General features: G+C 44.5%; 1 protein-coding gene across 1 annotated transcript in view; it reads right to left on the bottom strand.

Moving 5' to 3' along the window:
• The window catches only part of vac14 (vac14 homolog (S. cerevisiae)), a 347,166-nt gene that overhangs the window by 75,467 nt on the left and 244,119 nt on the right, over nucleotides 1-27,580 (bottom strand). The window contains exons 16-17 of the mRNA XM_080187225.1: nucleotides 14,986-15,160; nucleotides 12,950-13,068 (exon numbers count right to left, since the gene is read on the bottom strand). Coding sequence (XP_080043351.1) covers nucleotides 12,950-13,068; nucleotides 14,986-15,160 — 294 coding nt within the window. The remainder of the gene's footprint in view (nucleotides 1-12,949; nucleotides 13,069-14,985; nucleotides 15,161-27,580) is intronic.

The raw sequence follows: 27,580 nt of genomic DNA, 5'->3' as shown, positions 1-27,580 counted from the left end.
AGCAGGTAGCTAAAGAAACAAGGCGATATCTGTGTGCACAAACTGAAAATTAAGATCTATTTCCATCTGTGCAGAGAAAGGATAATTAATGTTTCAGCTACAGGATCCCACAGCAGAATTCAAAGAGCTTCTACAAATACATAAAGAGCAAAAGAGTAACAAGGGAGAAAGTAGGGCCTCTTAAGGATCAAAGAGGTAATCTATGTGTGGGTCCACAAGAGATGGATGAGACCCTAAATGAATATTTCTCATCAGTATTTACTATTGAGAAAAGCAAGCATGTTAGGGAACATGAGGAAATAAATAGTGATGTCTTGAGGAGTGTACATATTACAGAGGTGGTGGTGCTGGAAGTTTTAAAGCGCATCAAAGTAGATAAATCAGAGATGCAGGGATACATTTGCATCCCTGGTGTAGATGTATCATTGTGGGAGGCTAGGGAGGAAATTGTGGGTTCCCTAGCCGAGATATTTGAATCATCAATTATCACGGGGAGGTGCCTGAAGATTGGAGATTGGCAAATGTTGTGCCTTTGTTTAAAAAAGGCTGTAGGGAAAAGCCTGGGAACTATAGGCCAGTGAGCCTCACATCTGTGGTGGGTAAGCTGCTGAAAGGTATTTTGAGAGACAGGACCCACAGGCATTTAGAGATGCAAGGACTGATTAGGGACAGTCAGCATGGCTTTGTGAATGGACAATCATGTCTCACAAATTTGATTGAGTTTTTTGAAGGGGTAACTAAGAAGGATAGTTAAGGGCAGTGCAGTTGATGTTGTCTGTATGGACTTTAGCAAGGCCTTTGACAAGGTACCGCATGATCGGTTGTTGCATAAGGTTAAATCTCATGAGATCCAGGGTGGGGTATCTAAATGGAAAGAAAATTGGCTTTACAAACTGGAGGTCTGTGACCAGCAGTGTGCCTCAGGGATCGGTGCTGGGCCCACAGTTATTTGTCATTTATATTAATGATTTGGATGAGAATACAGGAGGCATGGTTAGTAACTTTGCAGATGACACCAAGATTGGTGGCATAGTGGACAGTGGCAATGGGATCTTGATCAATTGGGCCAGTGGGATGACAAATGGCAGATGGAGCTTAATTTAGATAAATGCGAGGTGATGCATTTTGGTAGATTGAACTAGGGCAGGACTTACTCAGTTAACGGTGGGGCATTAGGGAGAGTTACAGAACAAAGTGATCGAGGGGTACGTGTTCATAGCTCCTTGAAAGCGGAGTCACAGGTGGACAGACTGGTGAAGGCGGCATTCGGCATTGGTAAGGCCACATTTGGAATACTGTCTGCAGTTCTGGTTACCCTATTATAGAAAGAGTATTATTAAACCAGAAAGAGTGCAGAAAAGTTTTACTAGGATGCTACCAGGACTTGATGTTTGAGTTATAAGGAGAGGCTGCATAGATTGGGACTTTTTTCTCTGGCACGTAGGAGGCTGAGGGTTGATCTTATAGAGGTCTATAAAGTGATGAGCGGCACAGATCAGCTAGTCAATATGTTTTCTCAAAGATAGGGGAGTCTAAAACCAGAGGGCATAGGCTCAAGGTGAGAGGGGAGAGATACAAAGTGGCCAGAGGGGCAGTTTCTTCACACAGAGGATGGGGAGTGTCTGGAACAAGCTGCCAGAGAGGTAGTAGAGGCAGGTACAGTTTTGTCTTTTAGAAAAGTATTTAGATAGTTACATGGGTAAGACGTGTAGAGAGGGATATGGGCCAAATGCGGGCAATTGGGATTAGCTTAGGGTTTAAAAAAAAGGGCAGCATGGATAGATTAGGCCGAAGGGTCTGTTACCATGCTGTAAACTTCTACGACTCTCAAAATCCTGCCCACCCATCATCTCTGTGCTCATGACTAACATTGACTCCCAGTGCCAGACATGTCAGTTTTAAAATTCCTCTTCATAGCCTCCCCTTTTCCATCCTTGTAACCTACTCCAGCCCTACAACCTTCTGAGGACTCTTGCATTCCTTCAACTCTGGCCTTTTGTCCATCCTTACTTACTTTTCCTCACCACTGGTGGCCATGCTTCAGATATGTAGGGCCTAAGCTCTGGAATTCTCTCCTGATGTCTCTCTGCTTCTCCATCTCCACTCTTTAAAAGCTACCGCTCCCTAATATCTCATTCTTTGGCTCTATGTGAATTTTTGTCTGTTTATGCTGCTGTGAAGTCCATTGGGATGTCTTACGCTTTAAAGGCAGTATATAAAGGTGAGGTGCAGCTCCTTCCTCTGAACTCTTAAGTGATCACAGCTGAATAAGGGTTTCCAACGATGCTGGTGGATTACCTGAGCAATTCTGTTTTTATTTCCAATTCCAGTTTTTTAATAAATTTTTTTGTCAATGACTGGTAGATATGAACAGCTTACAGCTCTTGTGGCAAGCTAGCGACAATCGATAGGTGAAGAGGGAGCTCCTTAAATGAGCTGCTGCATTGCACTATACCCTAGAGAGGAGGAAAAACAACACAACTGCTGTAGTTCTGTGATCCCTGCAGTGTCTGTAATAGGACACTCCAACACTACAGTCATATCCATCATATCAGCTGTAACAATCTGTACACATAATTATCTGTGACTCTCATTCTAGGCGACCTAGTAAACACTGCTCATTAATTTTCCATAATTGCATGTTGCAATATTAATGACCCTATTCATACATTAGTCACATTCTGCACTGCTGTAAATTGTTTTTTTTAAAAGCGTTCCAGTTGATTGCCATCAAGCTAGATACTTAATATATATTAAGCTGCTCCAATGTCATAGTGGGCAATGGCATCAAATGGGGAAGTTCCAGGTTCAATCCCCAGTCTGTACTGTTAGCGTGCCCTGGGCTAGGGGAGGGCAAGATAGCAAAGCTATAAAACAAAAAAGGATAGAGGTTGTCAAGACAAATAAATAGGGACATAAATTACAACAATGTGCATTTTTATCACAGCTTTAACAGCCATGCTTCAAAGTGCTTCCCAGGAACATACATAAAAACTAGAAGCAGTGGGTTGTTCAGCCATTCGAGCCTGCCCCACCATTCATTATAACCATGGCTGAACACCAAATTCAACATCCTGATCCCGCTTCCCTATGTCTATACTCTCCTCCATCTTCTTCCGTCAGGAAAAAAGATACAAAAGTCTGAGGAAATGTACCAACTGACTCAAAAACAGCTTCCCCGCTGTCAGATTTTTGAATGGACGTACCTTGCATTAAGTTGATCTTTCTTGACATCCTAGCTATGACTGTAAACACTACATTCTGCACTCTCTCATTTGCTTCTCTATGTATGGTATGCTTTAACTGAATAGTGTGCAAGAAACAATACTTTGCACTGCAAAGTAATACATATGAAAATAATAAATCAAATCAAATCAAATATCCCTTGAAGTCTTTAGCTCCAGGAGCTGTATCTAATTTCTTCTTGAAATCACACATTTTAGCCTCAAGTACTTTCTGTGGGAGTGAGTTCCACAGATTCACCACTCTCTGGGTGAAGAAATTTCTCCTCACCTCAGTCCTAAAATGTTCACCATTTATCCTCAAATTATGACACCTGGTTCTGGACTTCCCCACAATGGGAACGTTCTTTGTGAACCTATTCTGTCGAATGCTGTTAAAATTTTATGAGTTTCTATGAGATCACTCTTCAATGAATATAATCCTAAATGACTTAGTCGTTCCTCATATGACAACCCTGCCATCCCAAGAATCAGCCTGGTAAACCTTTGCAAGAACATCCTTCCTCAGATAAGATATCAAAATTGCATACAATACCGCAGGTATGACCTCATGAAGGTCCTGTACAATAGCAGTAAAACATGCCAATTCCTCTATTCAAATCCTCTTGCTATGAAGACCAACATATCATTTGCCTTCTTTACTGCTTGTTTTACCTGCAGGCTTACTTTCAGCAACTGATGTATGAGGATGCCAAAGTTTCGCTGAGTATCCACCTCTCTCAATTTACATCCATTCATATAATCTGCCTTTCTATTTTTGCCACCAATGTGGATGACCTCACATTTATCCACATTGTACTGCATTTGCCATGCATATGCTCACCCACTCAACCTGTTCAAATTATGCTGAAGCATCTTTGTATCCTCCTCACAGCTAAGCCTCCCATTCAACTTTGTATCATCTACACATTTTGAGATAATACATTTAGTTCCTTTGTCCAAATCATTAATATGAGAAAACTTGAGGTCCTAGGACAGATCCCTACAGTACATGGGCATAAAAACTGTCACTGCCTACCAATCGGAAAAGTTATTCCAACTTTATTTCCTATCTGCCAACCAGCTTCTTATCCATCTTAAGACTAAATAAAATCTAAATAAACCACATCCAACATTTCTCCCTGGTTAACTCTACTAGTTACCTCCTGAAAGGATTCCAGTAGATTTGTCAAGCATGATTTTCCTTTTGTAAATCCATGCTGACTTTGTCTAATTATACCACTGCTTTCCAAATGCTACAAAATCTTTGATAATGGACTTGAGCAACTTCCCTTCTACCGACATTAGGCTCACTGGTCTATAGTTTCCCCATTTTCTCTCCACCTCCCTTTATGAATAGTGGGCTTAAATTAGCTACCCTCTAATCTGTAGGAACCAGTCCAGAGTCCAAAGAATTTTGGTAAATGAACACTGATGGACCTATTATTACTACGGCCACTTTCTTAAGGACTCTGGAATGAAGATTATCAGGCCTTGGAGATTTATCCTCCTCAATCCCATTAATTTCCCCAAAGCCACTTCTCTACGAATACAGATTTCCTTCAGCTTCTCACTAAAACTTGTGATTCTCAAAATTTCCAGCACGTTATTCATCTCTTCCTTTGTGAAGACAGAAGCAAAATACAAATTTAGTTCCTTAACCATTTCTTTATTACCTGTTATGAATTCCCATTTCTTACTGTAAGGGGCTGACATTTGTTTTTTTCCAACTTTTTCTCTTTATATACCGATAGAAATTTTTAGTCAGTTTTTATGCCCCCACTAGCAAACTTTCATGCTCTATTTTCCCCTTCTTAATCCATGCCTTGGTCGCCATTTGCTGAATTCTCTCAATTCTCAGATCTATTGCTTTCTCTTGCCATATGGTTTCTTTCGCCATATGAACACAGAATGAATTATCAGGAAAGGTAACCAGAAGTGAGCACAAAGAAATGGATCTTAAAAAGCGTTTGAGAGGAGCAGAGAGATATGGCGATGCAGAAGTATTTGGGGAAAGAATTTCAGGACATTACACCCACCTAGCTGAATGCATACAGCCAACCTTGAGGCAAAGAGTTGGAGAAATGGATTAAAGAATATAATCAGGTTGAGAAGAGCAGTTTTTAAATTGCTGAAGAGAATTATGAAGATAGAAAGGAGCAGAATTTGAGGTATTGGTGATCTGAGCAACATGCACAAGGGCAGAAGTAATGGGGGAGTGGGACTTGATGTGCTGTGGAGTACAGGAAACATGGTTTAAAAGAAGCTGAGTTTATGGAGGGTTGAGGATCGCTGGCTAGCCAGGAAAGCATTGGAATAGAAGCGGCAGCATCGGTGAGGACTTTACAGTAGATGGGATGGAGGTTGAGAATCTTTCTGCTCATCCAAGCCTGGCTTCTTTTGATCTCTAATTTCCATCACTCTTCCAATGTCAGCAGTGTCTTCAGTAACCTAAGCCCTAAGCTCTGGAATTTCCTCTTTAACCCTCTTGCAAGTCCATCTCCCTTAAGATGCTCCTTATCAACCTTTTGATCACCTATTGAACTGTCATAGAGTCATAGAGGTTTACAGCATGGAAACATTGACCCAACTTATTCATACTGCTCCTTTTTTTTTAAACCCCGAAGCTAGTCCCAAATGCCAGCATTTGGTCCATATCCCTCTGTACACATCTTACCTATGTAACTGTTTAAATGCTTTTTAAAATACAGAATCGTACCCATCTCCACTACTACCTCTGGCAGTAGGTCATCGAATAACCTGCTGCTGTATGACATTTGCCGAATCACGATGAGCAGCACGGTGGTACAGTGGTTAGCAATGCTGCCTCACAGCACCAGGGATCCAGGTTCAAGTCTGGGTTTGGGTGATTGTGTGGAGTTTGCACCTTTTTCCTGAGTCCGCGTGGGTTTCCTCCAGGTGCTCCGGTTTTCACTATCTGTCCCAAGATGTGCAGTTAGGTGGGTTGGCCATGCTAAATTTCCTTTTAGTGTCCCAAGATGTGCAGGTTGGGTGGATTAGCAGTGTAAATAAATGGGGTTACAGGGACAGGACTTCAGTGGGATGATCTGTCAAAGAGTCAGTGCAGACTCAATGGGCCGAATGGCTTTCTTCTGCACCAGGGATTCCAAGATTTGATGGTTGCTACTAATATGTTAAACCATGTGCTGCGTCAGCTATCTCACCCAGAGCTGTGATTTTCCTGCTACAACTAACTAGCGGTACGGGTAACGGTTTAACTTATTCTAGTTGAGGTTGCAAGAACAAAGCAGCAAAACTGAGAAAAGTGCACCCAAACTATTCTAAACTGAGCTTCTCTAAAAGATTCGCTCTGCTTTGACAAAGTGCTCCCTGAAAAATTCTTCTACAGCTGAACCTAACAATTTATATTAGTGACCCTTAAATGAAGTGGTGAGGCTATTTGGATCTCAAGGGGCCTCGCCATCCAGCCAGAGTCTGAATTCAGTGGATGTCCACATCTGGAACTTTCAGTGGTAGAGGTATTACACTGAATTATAATTATTTTGTCTCCCTAGCCGGGGGCACCAAAGCCGTGTCCCCGGCAGAGGTCAACTGCTTCACAAATGGTCTGAGGTCAAGACAGGTAGATTTCCATTCTGGCTTTACTGCTCATCAGATAAACTCACTGAACCATCAGTGGATCCATTGGAAACAGCCCTTACATTCAGAATGGCAGGCTTTAGAACAGGTTGGCTCTCAACTGGGATCAGGCCTCAAACATTTGCACCAAAGGCAAGCGGCAACTCTCACCTCAGCTTAAACTGAAGCATAGTGTCAACTATGCACACCTTTGACAAGCAGCCAGTAGACAATAAGACAAATCTCTTCGATAAAAACTGGCTTTGTTGAGTCAAACTCTTCGTTGAATTGCAGCGGGTGCCTCAGCCATAAAAACAATTCCCCCCCTTTACACTGTCCTGTTAGCCTTTTGTTAAAAAAAATCCTTTGTTTCAATTCATCTACTGGAAACATTCTTGGGATGAGAGGTTATTTTATGGTCAAAGCATCACCTCCTTTGTCCAGTGTAACCAAAGCAGGCAGAGCTAGCAGTTGGAAGATTTGAAAGAATAACTGAATTAATTGCAGCAATGCCCATTTCTTCAGATGCCATTACTTGCTGGGATACGTTTCCATAAAGAGGAAGCTTTGCATGTATATAGTGCCTTGCGCAATCCCAAACTTGTCACAGCCAAGTTGAGATACTGTTATAATGTAAGAACTGTGCCAATTTGTACACAGCAAGATCTCACACAGGAATCCGATCATGTGTTTCAGTGATGCTGCTTCAGAAATAGGGATTGGTTGGCAATCTGGGAGAATGGCTTTGTTCCTCTTTGAAATTGGGATCTTTTGATTCCATTGAAGGGGCCGATGAGTTAAATGTCTCATTGGAAAAGTGCAGCACAGTGTCTGTTTGCCTCATCCAGTGTCACGAGGATAAGGGTAAGCACACTTAATGTTGGGATTTCCGCTTCAGCATTGATTTGTGCCAGGGCTGATGTAATGTCACATGATATGATCTACACCATCTTGGACCAGCCCTTCTTCCTTGCCACCTCCCTCTCTGGGCTTTATACTCTGCTTCTCTCCTTGGTCTTGCCACTCACAGCTCCCCTCACTCGCTTCCTCCTGTTGCTGCTTCTCTCCAAAGGCCTTGCCGAAAGCAGAATTGGGGAGTGGAGTTGGGGCAGGGCGAGGGGCGATGGGTGAGCAGGAGAGGGTCGGGTAGTGGAAGAAGGTTGGGAGTGGGACCTTCCTTGGCTCGGCCCCAGTCTCCACACCTTCCCTGTTGACCAAGTTTTGGGGCACAATCTATCTCCTTGGCTCTACTTCTTAAGCAAAAAGGCAAGAAAGGTTTTATTGATTAAATCTGCTGCTTCGCAATCATTTTTTATTAATTAGTCTTTAGGAAAATGTATCAGTATATTGCTTTGACAATGATTTTTAAACTTTCATGTTTAATGTTGTGCCAAATCTTATATCTTACCTTACTGAAATTTACTCATCCTTCCTTTGAGTGAGAAAAAATGGAGACACAGACACTCCCAACTAGAATGGTTGGTCAATCCTTGTATAGGGGATAGGCTGGAAAGCAGAGACCACCATTAGAGCAGCTATGGTCTCATCAAATTGCACAGCAGAGTGGCCAAATGGCCTATTCCTGCTCCAAATTTGGATGTTCACGTGACTCTAAAAGTTGCTGCATAAGCAACTGAAGAGTAACCTTTACACAGGCACCAAATCAAACCAATAAATCTCAAAAAAGCCAGAAATACAGCTTGTTAATAAAATGCACATTTTGGAGTTGCAATTAAGTGTTCAATGTGACATAGGGCAGAGATAACATGTATTCCAACTCCCAGCCCTGAAGTAATGTTATCAACAGTAAACAGTCACTCAAGATACCTGGTATTCTCACACATTCTTGCTGATGACACGAAGATGAGTGGAAAAGCAAATTGCGTGGAGGGTGTGGAAAGTCTGCAGAGAGATCTGGATAGGCTGAGCGAGTGGGCGAGGACCTGGCAGATGGAGCATAATGTTAGCAAGTATGAGGTTATCCACTTTGGCAGAAATAATAGTGGGAGGGATTATTATTTAAAAGGCGAAATGCTGCAGCATGCTACGGTGCAGAGATACCTGGGGGTCCTTGTGCGTGAGTCGCAAAAACCCAGTCTGCAGGTGATCAAGAAGGCTAATGGAATGTTGGCTTTTATAGCGAGGGGGATAGAATATAAAAGCAGGCAGGTCTTGCTGCAACTGTACAGGGTACTGGTGAGGCCGCAGCTGGAGTACCATGTGCAGTTTTGGTCACTGCACTCGCGGAAGGATATACTGGCCTTGGAGGGAGTGCAGAGGAGGTTCACTAGGCTTATACCGGAGATGAGGGGGTTGGACTATGAAGAGAGACTAAATAGACTGGGTCTGTACTTGTTGGAGTTTTGAAGGATGAGGGAGGATCTTATAGAGACGTATAAGATAATGAAGGGGGTGGATAGGATAGAGGTAGAGAGATTCTTCCCGTTTAGAAAGCATAGCAGGACTAGAGGGCACAGCCTCAAGATAAGGGGGGGCAGTTTAGATCAGAGTTGAGGAGGAACTTCTTCATTCAAAGGGTGGGGAATCTCTGGCATTCCCTGCCCGTTGAAGTGGTGGAGGCTACCTCACTAAATATATTTAAGTCACGGTTAGAAAGGTTTCTGATAGACAGGGGAATTAAGGGTTATGGGGAGAAAGCGGGAAAGTGGAACTGATCCACTTCAGATCAGCCATGATCTCATTGAATGGTGGGGCAGGCTCGAAGGGCTAGATGGCCTACTCCTGCTCCTATTTCTTATGTTCTTACATTCCCTATCCCCAATATTCACAATTTTCTGCCTCCTCCCCTGACGATGCACATTTCCCACTAAGTACAATTCCATTGATACCCTATTCAGTGCCTATTGTCCTCCTGCGTGTGAATTATGGTAGGCTATTCAACCAAGGGGGAAATTGAACCCAATTTTCCACAGACCCTGCTTCACTCATCAGTTTTCCAGCAGGTGAGTGGGGTGGGGAATTGTTATTCGATGTTAACCAGAGGCAGGAACCTGGTTGATTTGCCCTCCTCCCCAATCTAAGGCAAATTAAATCCTGCAGGACTCCTCTAGCTCACTCAACACAGGCAGTGCTCAGAGATTGAAACTACAGAGCTCCAACATATAGGCCGTGAGATCAAAAAGAAAATAAAAGACAAAGTGCTTTGTCTAAAGCTAATAAACGTCTGAGTGAATGAAGTTGTGGTATTTTCACATTAGTCTTTTACCTATAAATGGAAGAGATAAAATACACACAGAGCAGCTGCTGGTGCTAATGTTTTTCTATTTGGCCTTGCAGAGGAATCTGTGACACATTCTTCTGCCAATTCTGGTCTTGTCTGGCCTTGAGGCGAGAGTGGAAAGATGCATAGTCTGCACAATTTCAAGACCAGGGCCGAGGAGTGAGACAATGAATTTTTAGAAGTGACAGTTATTCAAAGTGCCTCAAAAAGCCCAAGTATTTACTTTCAAAAGCAATACTTGGATGGGAGGTGTGTCTTAGTGAAGTATCAAGTGTCCTGGAAAATGTTACATCTCAGCCTCCATACTGTTTAAAAGCTGCCTTCTCATGGGATCTTGTCCAATCTAATTCTTAGGCAAACTGAAAAAGTATTTCAAACAAGTTAGGGACATCAGCATTACACCTATGTCAGACACAACTCCTCAGATCACCTGCTCAGAGATGACCTGCACTCAACTACCCTCTATTTAGACGTGTAAACTGTTGAAACCACATACTGAGTAATACCTGGTCCAGTTGTCATATGTTGTGATGTTGTCAATGCAATTGTAAATACCCCTATGTTTATTAAAGACCAAAACCCTATGTCATAATCAGAAGCATACCTGTCCCAGGTAAGATAGGTAAGCTGCTCACTTATCTTCCAATGTACACTCAACTCCTGGCAGTAATCATGTGCATTCATAATAATGCCTATTAGCACATCTCTGATAGTATGTTGGGATCTGTACTGTATTATAAGCAGTGCCTTCACTATACAGACTGTAGAATACTTGAAAAAGGAGACTTAACAGCTGCCAAAAGAGTCACTGCCCTTTTTCTTACCTTTGGAAGGTTTGCAAAGTGGACACCATTGTAGGCAGGGACATCCAGTGATCGTGAGATGTTGGCAGCATTTGGATTCCCATCAATGACCACTCAATGTGAAAGTGCCAGCATGAAATTCTGCACACAGCTCGTGGGGTGCACCTTCAGAAACACACACTCAGATCATCAAAGCTGCAATCCTGTTCATTTATAACAAGACTACTGCATTGATACAATACATCAGATCAAAATTTAAAGGATATCCAAACTGAGAGGTTATAACAATCAGCAAAGATTGAACAAGCTGAGACTAGAAGATTGAGGGGTAACCTGATGGAAATTTAAAATCATGATAGGGTAGACACAAGAAAGATGTTTCCAGTTATTTGGGTGACTAATACCAGGGAGTGATAAATATTAAGTTAGTTCCTGATGAATCTAATAAAATAAAAAGAATCTTCTTTACTCAGAGAATGGTGAGATTGTGGAACAATAAGCTGGGTAGAAGCAAATGGCATTGAAGGGGAAGTTAGAGAAGTACAAAACAAGAGAAATATATGTTGTTAATAGGATGAAATAAAGTAAGGAGGAAACTCACGTAAAGTATAAATATCAGCACCAATGGCCTGTTTCTGCGTTGCAAATTTGTCATGATTATCGCAATATACTGCACATTAAACAAACTGTATTTCTTTGAAATGTTGCAATTTATGTAGCTAAACATGTCAACTATTCTGTGTCAGGAACAGTCCACATGCAGAGTGGGTGGGTAATCAAGTCTTTATTTTTTTTAAGAAGCAGAATATTGTGGATGTTGGAAATCAGAAATCACCTCTGCTGTGGTTGTCAGTGCCTCGATCATGTCCATCCTATTCCCCATTCTTCTGCTCTCACTCCTCTGTCTCCCTTCCAGCACAATGATTCAGTTCCCCTTTTCTGACCTTGCACCCCATCATTCTCTGTACTCAAGGGATCATTATCTGCCACCACCAGTAAAATATAACTTCTACTCTGCTCCAAGCATTCTGAAGGGAATGTTCCCTCCCTATATCATGGGCCATTCCCCAATTACCCTCAATACCCCATTCCTGCCTACAGCATCTTTCCATGCAAACACATAGCATCTATCACCTACCCAGTTACCTCTTCTACTCTCACTGACAAAAGCCCCAGAACATTCCTTCCAGATGAAACTGCGATTTACATATACTTTTTTCAATCTAGTCTATGATATTTGCTGCTTACAGTGCAGCCCCTCTACAGAGGAGACAAAATGCATATAATGCAAGTCTGCAGTATGACCCTGAGCTTTTGGTGGCCTGCCATTTTAATTTTCCACCTTGCTCTCATGCTGACATCTGTCTTCAGTGTGCTGCACTGTTCCAATGTAGCTCAACACAAGTTTGAGGAATTGCATCTCATCTTTCAATTAGGCATCATAAGGCCTTCTGGACTCAACACGAAGTTCAACAATTCCAGATAGTAATCCCATTTTGTTTCCTTTTCTTTGCAAGCTGTAGTTTTTTTCTTTTCTCTTGCTTTTGATCAGCAACACACCTGCTCTCCGCACATATTTTGTTTATGTTCCTGCCCCATTCCCTTTGCCCTGGAAAACTAACTTGTGTCATTCATTTCCCCTGTATCCCATCCTATCACAGGCTTTCCTTATTCTTGTCCCACCCATCCCTTGCACAAAACCTATGCTGTCTCTATTCCGGTTCCTTGACCTGAAACGTGAACTTTGTTTTTCTCTCCACTCTGCTGAGTATTTTCAGCAACTTCTATTGTTGCTCTTTGTTGGTAGTTAAGGTTAGGAAAAGAAGATTGGGCAAGACACCAAGACAACTCCCTGCCCTCTGCACAGTTCCATGGAATCCTTATAATGTTCACCTTAAACCCAGTTAATATCTCATCGAAAGCACTCTTCATGTAATAGTGTCAAATAGGTAATCATGTAATCGCCTGAACCCGACTCAACCTCCAGAACCTTTTGACCACCTAGGCACAAATGCTGCTGACTGCTCCAAGCTATTGAAAAGATAACAGAGCTATCCAACTCACAAGTTAGAACAAAAGGATACAACTTCTGAATGAGATCATAGGCATGTTTGTAGTTCTGCGTGAGGAAGCAGAGAGAGACTGTGGCGACAGGGTTATGGCACCAGGAACGATACAAGCCACAGAACAGATTGCAGCTTTCCTGCAGGCAATAAACGCATGGAAATAATATTTAAAAACAATCAACAAACAATACCTAACCCCCCCTTCAAGCAATGGCTTCAAACTGTGGTGCGCAGCAGAATCATTTAGAACCTCTCTGAAGCCCTCGGAACATAGGACAAAAGAAGCCTACTCATTAAATCCAACATCACAGCACCATCTGTTGTAAAGATGGATTGCTGATTGGCGATGGTCTTCTTACTCTTTAGGAGAAATTTAACCCTTACATACAAATCAAATTGATCATCATTGTATGGAGGGGAAAGAAAATGATCGCCATAGGCACCAATGGTCACTAACTTTTGTTTGCTGGGTGAGGCTGACTTATTGCTTTGCGCAGTCTCTCAGATTGATATAGGGCCACCCTCCAGCTCAACTGAGAGAAGATAACGACACTATTCATTTAAGAAATGTCTGGTCTCCTTCTCAAATGATTGTCTCTTGTGTCAGTGTACACAAACATCAGCTCTTTGCACTTGGTACCTGGATACTAAGAATTATAATGGGAATATTGGACTGGATAAGTTACGCTTAGAATTCAAGAGATCAGTGAAATAAATTTTCCTGCACTTGCAGGGATTACAAACTAAACATCACAAAATCCAGAATTTTCCAAGCTGCTTGCCCGTGTGCAGCAGCTACCATCCCAAGCAGTGTGTTAGGGCTCTTACCAAAGGATCTGCAAACTATCTTAAGAAGAGAATCTGCTGGAGAGGGCTTAGTTAGGAGGAAGTACTGGAGAAAGTTTTCCTCTTTTCATCTAAACATTAAAGGCCATGAGGAGATACGATAGTAGTGCTGAAGATTCTAAGGGCAAACTAAGAAAGTTATTTCAATTACTCAGTGAATTAATAACTACAGGGCGGAAATTTACCACCATCCCCAAAAGAATGAAGGGGCAGGTTAGGAGAATAAGTCATTTGCATTTTCAATCTAGAGTTGCTGTTCTTAAAAAGCAAGTTTGTAAATATCACAGAAAAACAAGAGTACACGAGGAATGGGATTAAATGGATAATTCAGCCAGAGATGGTACAAGTGCGATGGGCCTAACGTAAAATAGGTTGTATTCATAAATCTACATATGAAGTCACTGTACTTCAAATTAAGCTAGTATTAAAATGTTATCATTTTGTACTATTTCTGGGAAACTCAGCAAGGCTAATACATTTTTTGAATACTCCTGATATAAATAACAGGTCTAACTTGTTATGCAATTTCAAAGCTAATGGACAGAATCTTACCATGGACCATGCAATAAAACAGAAATATATTTCCACACTTTCTGGGTACGGAGAATGATCAGCAGGGGATGGGCTGCCCATTTTAAAACGTGCCTGATATCCCTGATGGAATCAGTCAGGTTGTAAAATGGATACAGGATCCACTACTGCCCAACAGTCAAAATGAAAATTCACCCAAAATTAAAGTTTCTTCCTGAGTCAAATCTGTTCCAACACGCAAAAGGCTAGATGGGAGACAGCACGAGAGTAAACACGTCTTTGGTCGATGAAAACTCGAGGGGTCGGGGTCAGAATCTCGGCAGCTGTTGGAAGACGCGGAGTCCTTCAGGGATCCTGGGAACAGGGCAGACATGGGAAAGGAAACTCACCACAGGCTCAGACATTGAGCTACACCATAGGACATGGCCAGAAATGGCAGTCAGTGAGATTAATGTGTTTAGAGACAAAACACTTAGGGGGCAACAATTGTAGCTTTAAACACTGATCTCTGAGCTTGGACTTACCAACTCACTCACACTATGACTCAAAGCTAAAACTCAACATTCTGTGTGGACTAACATTTCCACAGCTGTCTTGATCAACACACTAACACTAACCAAATCCCATCTACCCGTCCACTTGGGCTGGATTCATGGACACTGAGATATGCTCCTCACCGTTGTACGCAGATCCTTCAGCTGGTTCCGTAGCTGGAAGAGTTCTGTTGATGTCAAAAGAATGGAGTTGAGAGTTTGGACCATGGTGGAAGCAAACTTGAGGTCTTCTTCCCGATGGAGGATTTCAGCCATGGAATGAAAGATGTTCTCAGCATTTAACAGGAGGCACAGCTGCCTGAGAATAGGAAATGAGGGAGATGTTAAAGGAAAGTTACAGTACAGCTTGGGTTCAAACTGTGTGACCCATATAACAACTTACATTTACACGGCCCTTCCAATGCCGCATATCATTTCAAGATATTTCAAAGGAGTATTACCAGACAAAATATGACACCAAATATTAGAACAGGTGGCTAAGTAAAAATATAGTCAAAGGAGTAGATATTAAAGGAGGAGCAAGAGGTGGAAAGAGTTAGGGAGGGAAGGATCTAAATAGGCTGGGTGAATGGGCCAGGAAATGGCAAATGGAATTTAATGTTGGCAAGTGCGAGGTGGTCCACTTTGGCAGGAATAATGGTAGGAAGAACTATTACTTACGGGGCGAAAAACTGCAGCAGGCGACGGTGCAGAGGGACCTCGGGGTCCTTGTGCATGAGTCGCAAAAACCCAGCCTGCAGGTGGTCAGGAAGGCTAATGGGATGCTGGCCTTCATAGCGAGGGGGATTGAATATAAAAGTAGGGAGGTCTTGCTGCAGCTGTATAGGGCATTGGTGAGGCCGCAGCTGGAGTACCGTGTGCAGTTTTGGTCGCCGTACTTACGCAAGGATATTTTGGCCTTGGAGGGAGTGCAGAGGAGGTTTACTAGGCTGATACCGGAGTTGAGGGGGTTGAGCTATGAGGAGAGGCTGAATAAACTAGGCTTGTACTCGTTAGAGTTTAGAAGAATGAGGGGAGATCTCATTGAGACGTATAAGATGATGAATGGGATGGATAGGATAGAGGTGGAGAGACTCTTCCCGCTCAGAAAGGATAGTAGGACTAGGGGGCACAGCCTCAAGATCAAGGGGGGGCGGTTTAGAACGGAGTTGAGGAGGAACTTCTTCACTCAAAGGGTGGTGAATCTCTGGAATTCTCTGCCCGTTGAGGTGGTGGAGGCTGCCTCGCTAAATATTTTTAAGATGAGGGTTGATGGGTTTTTGATAAGCGAGGGGATTAAGGGTTATGGGGAGAGGGCGGGAATGTGGAACTGAGACAGGACAGATCAGCCATGATCTTATTGAATGGTGGGGCAGGCTCGAAGGGCTGGATGGCCTACTCCTGCTCCTATTTCTTATGTTCTTATGAATGCCAGAACCAAGGAACCTAAAGCAGCTGAAGACATGATGCAAGAACATAAGAACATAAGAAATAGGAGCAGGAGTAGGCCATCTAGCCCTTCGAGCCTGCCCCGCCATTCAATAAGATCATAGCTGATCTGAAGTGGCTCAGTTCCACAATGACTGCCAATAATGGAGTGAAGGATGCACAACCAGTTGGAACTGGAGGAACACAGATATCAGAGTTATGTAGTTGGATGAAGTTACAGAAGTAGGTAGGAGTGGGGTCTTGGTGGGATGAGATCAAGGATGTAAACTACAGATCATAAAAGATTTGCAGAGTAATGAGTATATTCAGTAGAAGGTGGCGGTGAGGGTGGTATTGCGCTTATACCCCCACTCCTACACATGCTAATACCAATATGACCAGTGCTGTAATCAGCCACCGTGCACTTCAACCCAACATAAACCTCCACTACCACCTACATAGCAAATGACAGTGCAGGCACAGAGTGTACTCTGTAAACATAATAAACTGAATTCATTAACTGGAACAGAGCATTCAAAGAATTCGGATACCTAGTTGTACCTGCAATAAGTTACACATTAAAATGCTTTTACAAATTACTCGTGAATTTAAGCATTCTGGCAAAATGTTACAACTCAGCGTGAAATGAAGTACAGGAGAAAAAAATAGAATGTGAAACTTTTGACACTCTGCTGAAGCAATGCCTCCTGCTGATTCATATTGTCTGTAGAGCTCATCTGAGAGACTTCATGTCTGAGATTAGATCGAGGATTGGTTGTACTTTCAACTTATAAAAGTTGAAAGGGAATGAAAAAGGAAAAGGGGTCAGGGACATGAGGGAACAACAGGGAGCGGGAAGGGAAGCGGACTGAAACACAAAGGAAAGAGAGGAGCCAGGGGAAAGGGGAAGGACAGGAACCAGAGTGGTGGGGAAGCAGACGAATCAGGGAGGAGGGGGGGATCGGGTGGGGGAAGGGGGGCAAGAGGATTGTGAGGAACTATGGTGGATGGGGGAAGGGGATCCAGGAGGATTAATGATAGGAAGATGGGAGATGAAGGCGGGGAGAAAGAGTGACACAGGGTCAGGACAGGATCGGGATGGGTGAAAGTCAAGTGACAGGGGAGAAGAAAAGCAGAAGGATAGAAGGGAGATTGAATGAGGGATGCCACTCCTATCTGCACGTGATGCTCAATTTCACAGCAGAGATGACTGGACCAATTTACACAGAGTAGGAAGTCTCACAACACCAGGTTAAACTCCAACAGGTTTATTTGGTAGCAAAAGCCACTAGCTTTTGGAGCACTGGCTGCCCCTTCACTAGGTGAGTGGGAGTTCTGCTCGCAAACAAGGCATATAAAAAGACACAAACTCAATTTACAGAATAATAAGAACATAAGAAATAGGAGCAGGAGTAGGCCATCTATCCCCTCGAGCTTGCCCCGCCATTCAATAAGATCATGGCTGATCTCTCATGGCTCAGTTCCACATTCCCGCCCTCTCCCCATAACCCTTAATCCCCTTGCCTATCAAAAACCTATCAACCCGCGTCTTAAATATATTTAGCGAGGCAGCCTCCACCACCTCAACGGGCAGAGAATTCCAGAGATTCACCACCCTTTGAGTGAAGAAGTTCCTCCTCAACTCCGTTCTAAACTGCCCCCCACTTTATCTTGAGGCTGTGCCCTCTAGTCCTACTGTCTTTTCTGAGCAGGAAGACCCTCTCCACCTCTATCCTATCCATCCCATTCATCACCTTATATGTCTCAATGAGATCTCCCCTCATTCTTCGAAACTCTAACGAGTACAAGCCCAGTTTATTCAGCCTCTCCTCATAGTTCAACCCCCTCAACTCCGGTATCAGCCTAGTAAACCTCCTCTGCACTCCCTCCAAGGCCAAAATATCCTTGCGTAAGTGCGGCGACCAAAACTGCACACAGTACTCCAGCTGCGGCCTCACCAGTGGCCTGTACAGTTGCAGCAAGACCTCCCTACTCTTATATTCAATCCCCCTCGCTATGAAGGCCAGCATCCCATTCGCCTTCCTGACCACCCGTGGGCTGGGTTTTTGCAACTCATGCACAAGGACCCCGAGGTCCCTCTGCACCGTCGCATGCTGCAGTTTTTCGCCATGTAAGTAATAGTCCTTCCTACCATTTTTCCTACCAAAGTGGACAACTTCACACTTGCTAACATTAAATTCCATTTGCCAGTTCCTGGCCCATTCGCCCAGCCTATCTAGATCCTTCTGCAGACTTTCCACACCCTCCACACAATTTGTCATTCCACCAATCTTGGTGTCATCAGCAAATAATGATTGGAATGTGATTCTTTACAGCTAATCAAATCTTAAAAGGTACAGACAATGTGAGTGGAGAGACCGTTAAGCACAGATATAAGATATGTGTATTGTCTCAAACCAGGACAGTTAGTTAGTGAGATTTTGCAAGTCCAGGCAAGTCATGGGGGTTACAGATAGTGTGACATGAGCCCAAGACGCTGGTTAAGGCCGTCCTCATGTGTGCAGAACTTGGCTATCAGTCTCTGCTCAGTGACTCTGTGCTGTCGTGCATCGTGAAGGCCACCTTGGAGAACGTTTACCCAAAGACCAGAGGCCGAACGCCTGGGACCGCTGTCCCCAACAGGAAGAGAACAGTCTTGCCTGGTGATTCTCCAGCGTGTTCATTCATCCATTGTTGTAGTGTCTGCATGGTCTCCACAATGTACCATTGCTTCAGGACATCCTTTCCTGCAGCATAATCAGGTAGATAACGTTGGCAGAGTTGCAAGAGTATGTACCGTGGATGGTGTTCTCACAGGAGATGATGGCATCTGTGTCGATGATCCAGCACATCTTGCAGAGGTTGCTGTGGCAGGGTTGTGTGATGACTGTTCTCCTGAAGGCTGAAGAGTAGTTTGCTGCGGACAATGGTCTTTTTGAGATTGTGCGGTTGTTTGAAGGCAAGGAGTGGGGGTGTGGGGATGGCCTTGGCGAGATGTTCATCTTCATCAATGATATGCTGAAGGCTCCGGAGAAGATGTCGTAGCTTCTCCGCTCCAGGGAAGTACTGGATGACGAAGGGTATTCTGTCCATAGTGCCCCGTGTTTGTCTTCTGAGGAGGTTGGTGCGGTTTTTTGTTGTGATGTGTCGGAACAGTCGATCGATGAGTCGAGTGCCATATCCTGCTCTTATGAGGGCATCTTTCAGCGTCTGAAAGTGTCTGTTGCAATCCTCATCTGAGCAGATCCTGTGTGTACGGAGGGCTTGTCCATAGGGGAGGGCTTTTTCAACATGTTTAGGGTGGAAGCTGGAGAAGTGGAGAATCGTGAGGTTATCCGCGGGGTTGTGGTATAGTGAAGTACTGAGGTGATTGTCCTTAACGGTGCGAGTGTGACACCTTGCCGTCGCACTGTATCGGGCAATGAGACTCTGTGCGAGAACATCTCCAGCTCGGTTGAGGGCATCCTGAAATTCAGTGTACAAAGAACACCCAGCTTTTGTCGCAAAACTATGGACTTCCTACAGAAATTCAGCACACATGGAGCAGTTGAATCAGGAGCACTCCTGGTCACAATGGATGTCTCAGCACTCTACATCAGCATCCCCCACGACGATGGCATTGCTGCAACTGCCTCAGTACTCAACGCCGACACCTGCCAGTTTCCAGATGCAATTTTATAACTCATCCGCTTCATCCTAGACCACAATGTCTTCACCTTCAACTACCAGTTCTTCATTCAGATACACGGGACAGACATAGGTACCAAATTTGCACCTCAATATGCCAACATCTTCATGCACAGGTTCGAACAAGACTTCTTCACCGCACAGGGCCTTCAACCGATTCAATGCACTAGATACATCAATGACATCTTCTTTCTTTGGACTCATGGTGAACAACCACTGAAACAACTCTATGATGACATCAACAAATTCCATCCCACCATCAGACTCACCATGGACTGCTCTCCGGAATTGGTTGCATTCTTGGATACATACATCTCCATTAAGGATGTTCACCTTAGCACTTCACTGTACCATAAGCCCATGGATAACCTCATGATGCTCCACTTCTCCAGCTTCCACCCTAATCACATTAAAGAAGCCATCCCCTACGGTCAAGCCTTCCGTATGCACAGGATCTGCTCAGACGAGCAAACTTCCCAGCCTTCAGGAAAACAGTGTCCAGGACACCACACAACCCTGCCACAGCAACCGCTGCAAGACATGCCAGATCATCGACATGGGTGCCATCATCTCATGTGAGAACACCATCCACTAGATACATGTTACATACTCTTGCAACTCTGCCAACATTGTCTACCTGATATGCTGCAGGAAAGAATGTCCCGAAGCATGGTACATTGGGAAGACCATGCAGACACTACGACAATGGGTGAATGAACACAGCTCAAGAATCACCAGGCAAGACTGTTCTCTTCCTGTTGGGGAACACTTTAGCGGTCACGGTCATTCGGCCTCTGATCTTTGGGTAAGCATTCTCCAAGGTGGCCTTCACGTCACATGACAGTGCAGAGTCACTGAGCAGAGACTGATAGCCAAGTTCCGCATACATAAGGACGGCCTCAACTGGGATCTTGAGATCATGTCATACTATCTGTAACCCCCACGCCTGCCTGGACTTGCAAAATCTCACTAACTGTCCTGTCTGGAGACAATACACATCTCTTTAACCTGTGCTTAACGGTCTCTCCACTCACATTGTCTGTACCTTTAAGACTTGATTAGCTGTAAAGAATCACATTCCAATCATTATTCTGTAAACTGAATTTGTGTCTTTATGTGCCCTGTTTGTGATTAGAAGTCCCATTCACCTGGTGAAGGGGCAGCCAGCGCTCCGAAAGCTAGTGGCTTTTGCTACCAAATAAACCTGTTGGACTTTAACCTGGTGTTGTGAGAATTCTTACTGTATTTACCCCTTTTTTTTATGCTCGGGTACGGGATGTCGCAGCTGGGCTGCAGAGGAACCTGGAGTGGGAGGGTGAGAATCCGGTCGTTGTGGTACATGTGGGTGCCGGCGACGTAAGCAAAATGCAGACTGAGGATCTGGGGAGGGAGTATGAAAAGCTTGGAATGGAATTAAAAAGTAGAACCGACAAGGTGGTTATCTCTGGGCTACTGCCTGAACCGTGTGCAGATGGGCGTAGGGTTGACAGGATTAAGGAAGTGAATGGGTGGCTCAGGGATTGGTGTGGGAGGAATGGGTTTGAATTTATGGGGCATTGGCACCAGTATTGGGGTAGGTGGGACCTGTTCGGCCAGGACGGGGTTGGTCTGAACCGTGCTGGGACCAGAGTGCTGGCGAATCGAGTAAAGAGGACTGTAGACAGGGCTTTAAACTAATTGGGGGGGGAGGGTGCGAGGGTGGGTGATGTTACGAGGTCTAAAGTTAAGGAGAGTGTACATGTAAGGGAAGAGGCCGAGGATGTCCCAATAATAGAGGGAGTAGGGGGCGTGAGTATAGTTGGTGGTGTTGCGGCAAATAGGGTCCAGGTGAAGGCTGGGATGAAAGCACTTTATCTGAATGCACGAAGCATTCGGAATAAAGTGGATGAGCTGATGGCGCAGATCGACACAAATGGATACGATCTGGTGGCCATTACAGAGACGTGGCTGCAGGGTGACAGGGACTGGGAGCTGAATGTACAGGGCTATCAAGTGTTTAGGAAGGATAGGCAGGAGGGAAAAGGGGGGGCGTAGCTCTACTGATTAAGGATAGCATCACGGTGGTAGCAAGGGATGATATTGGAGCCAAGGAGCAGAGGGTGGAATCGTTGTGGGTGGAGATTAGGAACAGCAAAGGGAGGAAGATGCTGGTGGGTGTCGTCTATAGGCCCCCGAATAATGATCTGGAGATGGGGCGGGCTGTTAACGCGCAAATAAGTGCGGCGTGCAGGAATGGGACGGCCGTAGTTATGGGGGATTTCAATCTGCATATTGATTGGTCGACCCATGTTGGACGTGGGGGGCTCGAGGAAGAGTTCTTGGAATGCTGCCGGGATAGTTTCCTCGAACAGTGTGTGTTGGAGCCGACGAGGGAGCGAGCTATCTTGGATCTGGTGCTATGTAATGAAGCGGGTAGAATTAGGGACCTTGTGGTGAAGGATCCTCTTGGGGAGAGTGATCATTGTATGGTGGAGTTTCTGGTGCAGATGGAGGAGGAGGAAGTAGGTTCCCGGACACGCGTCCTTTGTTTGAATAGAGGGAAATACGGTAGGATGAGAGAAGAATTGGCGAATGTGGACTGGGAGAGCGCGTTGGAGGGAGGGTCTGTTGAGGAGCAGTGGAGGATCTTTAAGGAGATCTTTCTTGGTGCTCAACGGAAATTTATTCCGATGGTCAAAAAGGATAGTAGGAGGAGAGGTAATAAGCCGTGGATAACAAAGGAGGTGAAGGAAAGTGTTAAACTAAAAGCGGAGGAATTTAGAGTAGCTAAGAGTAGTGGGCGAGAAGAGGATTGGGAGAGGTTTAAATGTCAACAAAGATTGACAAAGAAGTTGATAAGGAAGGGTAGGAGAAACTATGAAGCTGGGCTAGCGCTTAATATAAAAAAGGATAGCAAGAGTTTTTATAAATATATAAAAAGGAAGAGGCTGGCTAGGGTGAATGTTGGTCCTTTAGAGGATGAGAAAGGGGACCTAGTGGTAGGGGATGGGGATATGGCTAAGGTATTGAATAACTTTTTTGTTTCTGTCTTCACGGAGGAGGACGTGAATAATTTGCCGGGTGTTAGCGATGGAAAGGTGGTAGGACTGGAGGGTCTTAATGACATTACTGTTACTAGAAAGGCGGTGCTCGACAGACTGGAGGGGCTGATTGTGGACAAGTCCCCAGGACCGGATGGAATGCATCCGAGGGTTCTGAAAGAAATGGCGGAGGTGATAGTGGATGCCTTGGTGGTTATTTTCCAAACGTCGCTGGATTCCGGGGAAGTGCCGGATGATTGGAAAACGGCTAATGTTACGCCGTTGTTTAAGAAGGGTGCCAGGCAAAAGGCGGGGAATTATAGGCCGGTTAGTTTAACGTCTGTGGTAGGTAAAATGTTAGAATCTGTCATTAAGGAGGAAATTGCAAAGCATCTTGAAGGGAATTGCTTGATAGAGCAGACGCAGCACGGTTTCATTAAAGGGAAGTCGTGTCTGACAAATTTACTGGAGTTCTATGAGGATGTGTCTAGGGCGGTGGATAGAGGAGAGCCGGTGGATGTGGTCTTTCTAGATTTTCAGAAGGCGTTTGACAAGGTGCCTCACAAGAGGTTATTGCAGAAGGTCGAGGGACATGGAGTTGGGGGTAGGGTGTTAGCGTGGATAGAGGATTGGTTGTCAAATAGGAGGCAGAGAGTGGGGGTCAACGGGTGCTATTCGGATTGGCGGATGGTGACTAGTGGAGTGCCCCAGGGGTCGGTGCTGGGGCCTCAGCTTTTTACCATTTATATAGATGATCTGGAGGAGGGAACCGAGTGTAGAGTGTCGAAATTTGCTGATGACACCAAGATTGGTGGAACGGCAAATTGTGCGGAGGGTGTTGAGAGTCTGCAGAAGGATCTAGATAGGCTGGGCGAATGGGCCAGGAAATGGCAAATGGAATTTAATGTTGGCAAGTGTGAGGTGGTCCACTTTGGTAGGAAAAATGGTAGGAAGGACTATTACTTACGAGGCGAAAAACTGCAGCAGGCGACGGTGCAGAGGGACCTCGGGGTCCTTGTGCACGAGTCGCAAAAACCCAGCTTGCAGGTGCAGCAGGTGGTCAGGAAGGCAAATGGGATGCTGGCCTTCAGAGCGAGGGGGATTGAATATAAAAGTAGGGAGGTCTTGCTGCAGCTGTATAGGGCATTGGTGAGGCCGCAACTGGAGTACTGTGTGCATTTTTGGGCGCCGCACCTGCGCAAAGATATTTTGGCCTTGGAGGGAGTGCAGAGGAGGTTTACTAGGCTGATACCGGAGTTGAGGGGGTTGAGCTATGAGGAGAGGCTGAATAAACTGGGCTTGTACTCGTTAGAGTTTAGAAGAATGAGGGGAGATCTCATTGAGACGTATAAGATGATGAATGGGATGGATAGGATAGAGGTGGAGAGACTCTTCCCGCTCAAAAAAGACAATAGGACTAGGGGGCACAGCCTCAAGATAAAAGGGGGGCGGTTTAGAACGGAGTTGAGGAGGAACTTCTTCACTCAAAGGGTGGTGAATCTCTGGAATTCTCTGCCCGTTGAAGTGGTGGAGGGTGCCTCGCTAAATATTTTTAAGACGCGGGTTGATGGGTTTTTGATAGGAGAGGGGATTAAGGGTTATGGGGAGAGGGCGGGAAAGTGGAACTGAGCAGCGACAGATCAGCCATGATCTTATTGAATGGCGGGGCAGGCTCGAAGGGCTGGATGGCCTACCCCTGCTCCTATTTCTTATGTTCTTATGTACCCCAGTCCAATGCTGACATCTCCACATCATGACTACTGATTTACACAGGCCAGGATTATTCCTGATGCTGAGACATGCAGTGTACAGGATGGCAATGGTAAAGGCTCACTGACAACCAGCATCAGCAACTACAGATCAGGCTACAACACTGGGATGGTCCCATTTTGTATGGCTGAGTCTCACTTCAATGCTCAAAACAATCGTGATTTAACCTCAACTCTCTTGAGGATTCAATTTTTATGGGAGATGCTAACAACAAAACTCCTTTTAAGGAGCTACTAGCTTATGGAGCTGGTGACTATTGTGCTAATTTTAGGACAAAATCTTGACAACACTAACTTTACAGAGTAAGCTGGCAAAACAGCTAAAGCTCAGAATAGGTGACATATGCACCCAAGCCAAAATTCAAAATGAAGTCTAGAAATAAATTTTAAAAATGAGTAACTTGGACATAGTATTTATATGGAACTCAGCCAGACAGTCACTTCAGCACCTGGCTGGTGCCAAGTGCCGTTGATAAGGTAATGTATTGGTGTTCATTAGTTGGACACTAATAACTTTCATAGCTACATTCTGGGCAGTAATTATCTCTTCTATCAAAGACACTTCAATCCCAATTTGGAAACAATTTTCTCATCTTTGTAGCACTGGTTGTTGCCTCACAGCGCCAGGGACCCAGGTTCAATTCCAGTCTCGGGTCACTGTTTGTGTGGAGTCTGCACATTCTCCCCGTGTTTGTGTGGATTTCCTCTGGGTGCTCCAGTTTCTTCCGATGGTCCAAAGATTTACAGGTTAAGTGGACTGGCCATTCTAAATTCCCCCTCAGTGTCAGGGGAATTAGTATTCACTCTTCCCCTCAATACAGTACAAGACATAAGGCAGTTAGAAGTGTGCGAGAAGAAAAAATGCCTGCATTTATATTGCACCTTTAGGGACCTAAATCATCTTTATAATTCCAAAGAGTTTTCCTAGCACAGATCTAGAAACATTCTTTTCGGGGGGTGATAATTTAAAAAAAACACTGATAAATTCAATAAAGAATTCAGCAGAATGAGTCTATGCTCAGAGAGTAGTTAGGATGTGGAGCTGATACCACTGGGAACAACTGAAAGGTTAAATAAAAAACAGAAAATGCTGGGACAACTCAGCAGCATCTGTGGGGCACTCGAAACATTAACAATGTTTCTCCCTCCGCAGATACTGCCAGACCTGCTGAGTTTTTACAGCATTTTCTGTTTTTATTTCAGATCCCCAGCAAGCACAGTATTTTGCTTTTATATTAGTTGACAGTTTGGCTGCATTTAAGATCAAGTTTTAAAAAAATCATTCAAGGAATGTGGACTTCAATGGCTAGACCAGTCTTTATTGCCATCCCTAACTGCTCCACAAGAAGGTGGTGGCGAGCTGTCTTTTTCGACTGCTGTCAGCCACACTGCTGTTAGGGAGGGAGTTCCAGGATTTTGACCCAGCAACGGTGAAGGAACAGCGATATACTTCCAAGCCGGAATGGTGAGTGGCTTGGTGGCCAACTTCCAGGTGGTGGTGTTCCCATGAATGTGATGTCCTTGTAGATGGCAGTGGTTGTGGGTTTGGAAGGTGCTGTCTGAGGATGATTAGTGAGTTCCCGCAGTGCATCTTGCAGATGGTACACATGGCTGCCACTGTGCATTGGTGGTAGCAAGAGTGGATGTGTGAGTGAAAAGGAGAGGGTATCCTGAGACAGTGAGATGACATAGGTTGGGAGGAAGCTTGCAGGGAGCATAAACCTTCACAACCCAGTAAGGTGAATGGCCTAAAGGCTGGACTGTAAACTTTGGGTAATCTTTGTATTATAAAGATCAAAGAGTTGTCCACTTTCAAATTGTTACTCTGGAGAGCAAATGCAACAGCCATTTTGCACCTCATATCCCTTTGATACCAATGTAAAGAGTACCAAGTCAATCTTGCCTTGATGAGATGCCTAGAGAACCACCTGTTCTTTGAATGGCATCTTTTAACAATTAACCAACAGCAACTTAAACAGAGCCACCGAAAAAATCCCACTGTGCAATCAGATAACAGACGAGACAAGGGACTGATTATTTAGAAGCAGGTGCCAAGAGCTTGCTCAGAGATTCCCTTTGAGGAATACTTTAACAGAAGGGCAAAGGTGGATGAGCAGAAGTGGGGTCTAGAGGAGGAATTCTACATTGTAGGGCCTGGACAGCAGAAGGCATGGTTACCAATTATTAGACAAAATGGAGGAGGAAAATTGGGTCACAATCTGAGAAATTGAAGGTCCTGGGCGAGGCACAGGTTTTTTTTAAGGCTAAAGAGAGTTACAGATATGATGGAGCATGGTCACGAAGAACTTTAACCACAAGGATGAGAATTTGAAATTGGATGAGCTGGAGACTGGAAGCTAATGTGGGTGAACAAAGAGAGGATTAATAGCTAGGCAGTTCTTGGAGCAGATTAGATACAGACAGCAGCATTTTGAATGAGCTCGGGTTTACTGCTTTACTCCAGGCAAGTTGTGGGGGTTACAGACAGTGTGACATGAACCCAAGATCCCAGTTGAGGCCATCCTCATGATGAAAAGTTGGCCAGGAAAGCCATGTAACTGAGCAGGCTGGAGGTGACAATGGCATGAATGCAGAATCACAGAATATCGCAGTGCAGAAGAGACCCTTCGGCCCATTGAGCCTGCACTGATGCGTGAAATGCCCTGACCTGCCCAACTAATCCCACTTACCAGCACTTGATCCATAGCCTTGAATATTATGGTGTGCCAAATACTTAACCTGGTACTTTTTAAAGAATGCGAGGCATCCCCCTCCACCACTCTCCCAGGCAGTGCATTCCAGACTGTCACCACTCTATGAGTAAAAAAGATTTTC

This window comes from Carcharhinus amblyrhynchos, chromosome 4 (assembly GCF_965287045.1).
Source record: "Carcharhinus amblyrhynchos chromosome 4, sCarAmb.v2.hapA, whole genome shotgun sequence".
Taxonomy (NCBI): Eukaryota; Metazoa; Chordata; class Chondrichthyes; order Carcharhiniformes; family Carcharhinidae; genus Carcharhinus; species Carcharhinus amblyrhynchos.
Note: the sequence above shows the minus strand (reverse complement) of the source record. Positions and strands in the feature narration are given on the sequence as shown.